At 45.1% G+C, this 6,350-nt stretch overlaps 1 protein-coding gene across 1 annotated transcript; it reads left to right on the forward strand.

The window, feature by feature from the left end:
* Positions 1-732: 732 nt before the first annotated feature.
* On the forward strand, positions 733-1,427 carry STRIT1 (small transmembrane regulator of ion transport 1). Its single transcript, XM_057421690.1, has 2 exons — positions 733-881; positions 965-1,427. Exon 1 carries the CDS (start codon positions 745-747, stop codon positions 874-876), a length of 132 nt encoding a protein of 43 aa, XP_057277673.1. The 5' UTR covers positions 733-744; the 3' UTR covers positions 877-881; positions 965-1,427.
* The last annotated feature ends 4,923 nt before the right edge of the window (positions 1,428-6,350 follow it).

A 6,350-nucleotide genomic window follows, 5' to 3' on the forward strand; every position in this document is an offset into this window, starting at 1 on the left:
ATGTTAATTTTTCAACTTGGTCTAGTACTATTGCACAATACAGGCAGGACATCATGTTTGTGCCCAGCCCAACTCAGCCAGGCAAGGCGTACTGTTATTTTTTTACTTGAAAGTGGGGAACATCCTTGCGGGTAATTCCATCAGTCTTAACTACCCCACATCACTGTAGTGACAGGGTAGGAGAGGCCTAAGTTCGGCACTGTGCACAGAGATAAGCTGTGAGTCCCTGACACACGGCTGTTGGCGAACATCCCTTTGGCATGCAGGAACTCATACAGCATTCCCTCACTGCAGCCCCAGGCACACTGATTGTAAATGGGTGTGATAATAGTCACTTTGCGGCTAACCTAATGAGACTTCTAGAAGGTGCTGTAAATGTCAGGGATAAGGTCCTCAATTTGCCAGGACAGCTGCTGTTAATAAAACCTAGTACAGATGTTCTGCTGATGACCTGTGGAGACCAAGGACAGAACCATGCTTCTGTCTCCTCCCTGTACCTTGCTGCTTTTGGAAGTGCTAAGCCTTGTACCTATCTGATTGCAGAGGACATACCATGAAAATCTCTTTGGGCTTTTGCCAGGTATTCTCATTAGGAGAATGTCAAGATACAGCTGTGAAGATACAGTGACTCCATACTAAAAATAGCAATCGTAGATAATGCAACCTGAGCTCACAGGTATCTTACTGCTCTGTGGTAACTGGGTTTGATGTGGTGAATTTAGTGATTTCTTTTTTAAGTGTAACATGACCTTTCTGAAGAAGACCATCTTTTCTCTTTCAGCCCAAGTTCCGCTTTCACATCTCGTTGTACCTATACTCCTCGCAGTTGGCTGGATAGTGGGCTGTGCACTAATGGTTTACATTGTCTTCTCCTGATGGAAGTGAGTGACTTGTACAGCATCATGTACTATCCATGCTTTCTTTCACTGCCACCTTTTTAAACATAATTTCCTTTGTCTTACAGGACAAAAGAATTTACAGTGATGTTGATTAGAAGAACGTGGATGTTAAACTGAAATTTCTAATGACTGTTATAAAATGATTTGGTTTTAATGTCAACACTGCAAACATGGTGTACACTTTTTATCTACAACAGAAGTTTGAAATGCTAATTAGAGCTTTAGAAAGAATCATCAAACCAACTTGTCAGGTTTCAAATTGTTTGTAATTGATGGACTAGTTTCTGGAGTCCAGCAGTAGGTCAGATACCTGCTTGCTTTATTGTTGCCACATTGAATTGAAGCAGTTTGGGAAACTTTTCCCAGAGTTAGTGATGCAGTGCTGGACAAAAAAGTGAGTTCAGCTCATTTTTAAGATGTGCTGAGCAGGGGAAGAAGTATCTCAATGTGTGTCGGAAAGTAGTAAGTGAGTTAAGACAAAAAAGTTTTGTAGTAAAAAATAAATTACTAAATTTAAAATATGGTGGTGCGCTCTTCCTGTGCCAAGATCTTACATGTCAGTGTCTTAAATAATTTTTCTGAAACTACATTACCTTCCTTTTATAAAAAAGCAGTCAGTCACAGAAGCATACTAACACATAAACCAGAAGAAGTCCTTTAGAAAATGAAAGGCAGACAGGGAAAGTTGCCTGGTAGCAATGCATGCTCAAATGTATGGCTTGGACTTTCTCAATTCTAAATATTTAATAGCATGTAGATAAATATGAAATTAACTGTCAGTCTCTTCTGTTTACATGATGCTCAGGGCCCAATACTGTATTTTTCCATTGGTAACCAATCCAGTTCTTGTCAAATTAAATGCTGCTGGACTCGCTGGGCAGTGAAGCAGATCGCAACCATGTGGAATTCGGCCCTGTTTTCTGGCACGCTGGCAGCCCCCCTCTGCTGGCACCAGCCAGAGTGCAATCCAGGGAGACTGGAGAACAAAGCTGCAGTTCAAAATGAACCTAAATAACTAGTCTGGAAAAAAATGCAACACAATAGGTCTGAAAATTCAATTTCTACACTTCGCAGGAGCTGTTAAAAAAATAAAATAGGGGATAGAAATTACTGGCTGCATAGCAATTTTCAGAAAAGAGCCTAGGAATTGCCATGTATCACAATCTGAATTCAGGTCAGAAATGCCATAATGGTGGTGTGAAAAGAGAAACACTGTCCTGGGATGATTACCAGAAAAATGCCTTGAGAGATGCTGAAGCCACCCCCTGCTCTATAAGCAAGGGTTGGGCCTCCCTGGCCTGCTGCAGCTGGCCCCGCCACTGCAGGAACCAGCTGTGGGTCAAGGGGAAGGAAAACAGGAGAGAGCAGTAAGAGGGAACTGAGACTGGTAACGTTTAACCAGTGAGACAAGAAGCACACTGGATAGGTTCAGCCTAGAAAAGAGCAGACAGAAGGAAATGTAAGTCTTAAATCTACCAGACTTTTTGAAAGGTGAAGTGAATAATCTCTTCTTGGTGATACAGAGGGCAAGAAGTAGTGAAGAACTAGCAAGTAAGGACTAGTAAGTCCTTATGGTAGAGGCGTAGAAGTACTGAATGACATTTTCAAGCATAATTATATTAATGTTGATTACTGGAGGCTTTTGAGAACAGGTGAGCAAACATCCCTTGCCATCCTGCAGGAATCCTTGTGATCCTGCCTTGGTGCTTGAGGGCAGTAATTTCATATCTTCTCAGTCTTTATGACCAAGTACTCCCATGAAATTCTGCGGGACTGTTGGCTGAGAAGAGATAGAACCAACAGATGGTAACAGGCAAGTACTACTTCTGATGTTAGGCTTTTTGGCATGGAAGGAAAACATTTTAATGCTGGTTGCAGTGTTAGGAAAAGTCTGTATAGCATTGAATAGGGGGTGAGCTGCAGATCACCCACACTGCTCAGGTGAAGCCATGTGAAGGAAGGCAGCACTGCTGTCAGAGCAGTGAGACTGATTGTGAAGGCTCATGTTCAAATTTTTTAGCAGTACCTGATTTTTGAGAGTTTGAAGATCTGATTTGGCACAGTGAAACAGAGTAACTCTCTAGCCTGGCTTCAATATTGTCAAGCTGACTTGCTAAGTACCAAAGGAAAAGAAGTCTCCGCCAGTTTTTCAGGGTAATAAAAGTGGATTTATTCCAATGAAACACTCATCCCACACACTGTTTAAACCTGAGCACTCTGCAACGTGGCCTTTTGCAACCACCTTCAGGACAACCCACTCAGGTGTCTTCACAAATGAAACTACACAATGCCCTGCTGAAGCTTCCCACACTTGCAAGTATGTATTTGGTAATTGAAGGTTTGGGGTTTAGTTTTCTTCTCAAAAAATAAAACAAGTGTTTGGGTACTGAATCTTTTCTCTAAAATGAGGCAATGCTGGTGAGTTATGAGAAGAAAAAATATACAAATTCGTATTTCTTCCAAAGTTTGGGTCCAAAGTTACTGAAGCATGGCAGTAACTTCGGTTTTTCTGTCATTGTGCCAGTAAGTAGAATGTTTTTACTGTCATTACGCTGGAGAAGACACTGGCTTCCTTAAAGTATGATGCCATTGAGGACCAAAGAGCTGTATTGCATCACCTGAGATCCAGTGCTCAGTGAGTGGAAGTGCCCTGCACACCCTTAGGGGTGGGCACATTTGTCAAGCCCCCTTTTCATATTGTTTCCTTGCAGACAGGATGATATTTTCTGTGATCTAAGATTATTTTTACTCATTATTAGTATTTTTAGATATAAAAGTGGGAACATTTGACTTCTCGTTCCAGAGAATTGTGCCCAAGCTTGTACCATGGCCTCTGCTTGGCTTTTCCCATTACCCACTGCGCAACTATCCGCGTTGATTAGGGATGAGTTTCTGTGCAATGCTGCATACAGCTTCCTGTAACTGTTCCAGCTTCTTGTTTACATCCTTTTAATGCTTGTAAGCCAATTTAAGGATATTGGTATACACACAAGTGTAACTGTGTTTCTTTCTGCTGGCTACAATGGAGCCACTGGGAGACAGCCTGCTAACCAGAGCTTAGCTGGAGGAGACCTTCCTGCTCCAGACCAGGACCAAAGGCAGTGGCTCCAGGGCACTTTGCCCACCTCTCCTGTCTCTTCTGCCTTGATGCTTCCATCAGCACAGGGACCAGTTTAACCTGCCCCTTGACCTGCTGGCTCCAGGCCCAGATTAGCAATGCCTTTCACACCTGGGTTTAACCACGTCGCTAACCAACAGCACTGTGCTAGCCCTGTTAGTGGACAGCCCCGTCTCCAGAGCAGCATCCACGGAGGATGAGCTTCCCTGCTCTTCACCTCCTCCCGGTTAAGAGTGGAAGGTGAAGAACACACCCATGGCAACCCCGGGCCAGGGTCTCCTTGGGCCCTTCCCAGGCCTGGCCAACCGCGGTGCCGGCGGCGCACTCAGTGACCAGCGCTCCCTGCGGCCCCGGCGCGGTGTTCGGTGCTCGCGCTGCCCCGGGGGGGAGGGCGGCCTGACGGAAACATCTGCACGGAGAGAAGCCAGCTCCCTTGCGGCCGCTCTAACGTGTGCCGCAGCGCCCAAAACCTGCTGGAATGCGGCGGAGCTCGGCAAGGACACTGAGGGGCGGGGCCGGGGAAACTTCTGGAAGGGGGTGGAGTTATTGAGGGCACTGAGGGGCGGAGCCCTTTGTTGCCCTGGGGACCGGCTGGTGGTTGATGTGCAAGGCCGGTGTGGTAGGGTTCGCTCTTTGGCGGGCCTGCCAGGCGTTACAGGAGCACCTCGTCCCAGGCTTGACTTAAAACCGCCTCTGGGAGGTGTTTCAGCATGGACTGGCATAGGTACAAGCCCTTGCCTCACCCCAGGCTGTGGGACGCTGGCGCAGACCACCTGGAGCTTCGCTTTACCTGCGGTAGGGCTGCTGCCGCCACAGGTAAGGAGCAACATCTGGTTTTGTGTTAACAGTGAACGGAGATAGCTGATTGCTTAACTTTGTCTTATAGGAGTGCATCAGACCTGTAAAACTTAAATGATTCAAAGTACAACAGTAATGGTATTTCTGTGTGTAGAAATCGAGACCTACCTCAGACCCTATCAAAGTTTCCAGACCTGTTCCTGGTTCTCGTCTGACAGTGCTGAGGAGGCTTAGCAGCTGTCTTCCTTTACGGGGATTCTGTGTTCCTTTACTAACGCTAGTGGCATGTGATTAATTACGTTTGCTTTTAAAAATAATTCTGTTGTACAAAGCTGGAGGGAACATCTTTTCCAGTGTGAAAATACAGGACTTAAAAGTTCTTACTGTTTCGTGAGAGGGTTTTTTTCTGTTCAAAGTTACATAGTGGGGTTGCATTTGGTTTATTTCAGTTGTTTACTGACACCTTAAAAAAGTGATCCTGGGGAATTGGTGTTTAGGTTAATTGATTTGCAGGATGTTATTGTGCTTCACCAGCTGTAGGAGCTGGAGATGAATCCATCCTTGCCGTGATCCAGCTGAAAGGGGCTGACCTGGGCATACCCCAGACTGGATACTTCATGTTACTGGTAACAGGTCAGACCTAATAGTAGCCTCTTACTCTTGATGTTCACGTGGGAGCTGGGTATAATTAGGAACCCGTGCTGACTGGTGAAGGATCTCTCTGAGGCATAGGGCCTGTCCTTCTATCTCCAGCCCTCACCCCGAAGTGTTTGCTCTGTTCCCTTTGTCTAGAAAGAGAGTTGTGGCCTCTCAGCCATTTGCAGAGGCCAGCTTGTAGCTGTTCGCAGTCATGATGTGTTGATTAATATACAATCAGTATTTAAAGTTTTTACAGCAGCAATGTTTTGGAGCCCTTCAGGTTGCAGTGTCTTCAGCCTGCTGCTATGCAAGGAGGTGTAGCCAATGACCATTTCAGTGCCAGTGATTCATGAGTTGAGGTGTTATGACAGGAAAAAATTTGAAAGACATTCTTTATTGTGAGGGTGGTGAGGCACTGGCACAAGTTGCCAAGAGAAGTTGTGGCTAACCCATCCCTGGCAGTGTTCAAGGCCAGGTTGGATGGGGCTTTGAGCAACCTGATCTAGTGGAAGCTGACTGTCCATGTTAGGGGATTGGAACTTGATGAGCTTTAAGGTCCCTTCCAACCCAAACTGTTCTGTGGTTCTCTGACAGGCTGCAAGGCAGATAGAGTTCACACCTACAATAGTCTTTTCTGTTGTTACTTATGAAGGTGTATGGTTTAATTAAAGATTGTAAACCTTTGTGTTTCAAGATAGCAGTGGTCACTGGAGGTAGTCTTAACACAGGATGAAGAGTTAATCTGCCAGTAGTGTGGTCCTTAAGCTGAATTACTTAAAACTGATTTAATAGATTCTTGATTTAGTAATCAAATGGTAGCTACTAGTACTCTATGTAAGTACCTTATTCTGGGTGGTAATGAAGGGAGAAGGTCACCAGAGAAGCTTCATACTTGG

This window comes from Pezoporus wallicus, unplaced genomic scaffold (assembly GCF_028554395.1).
Source record: "Pezoporus wallicus isolate ANWC-B61680 ecotype Strahan unplaced genomic scaffold, APGP_CSIRO_Pwel_v1 scaffold_7402, whole genome shotgun sequence".
NCBI lineage: Eukaryota > Metazoa > Chordata > Aves > Psittaciformes > Psittacidae > Pezoporus > Pezoporus wallicus.

Coding starts and splice junctions, on each gene's coding strand:
- STRIT1 (XM_057421690.1), top strand. CDS start 745: ATGACCTTTCTGAAGAAGACCATCTTTTCTCTTTCAGCCCAAGTTCCG.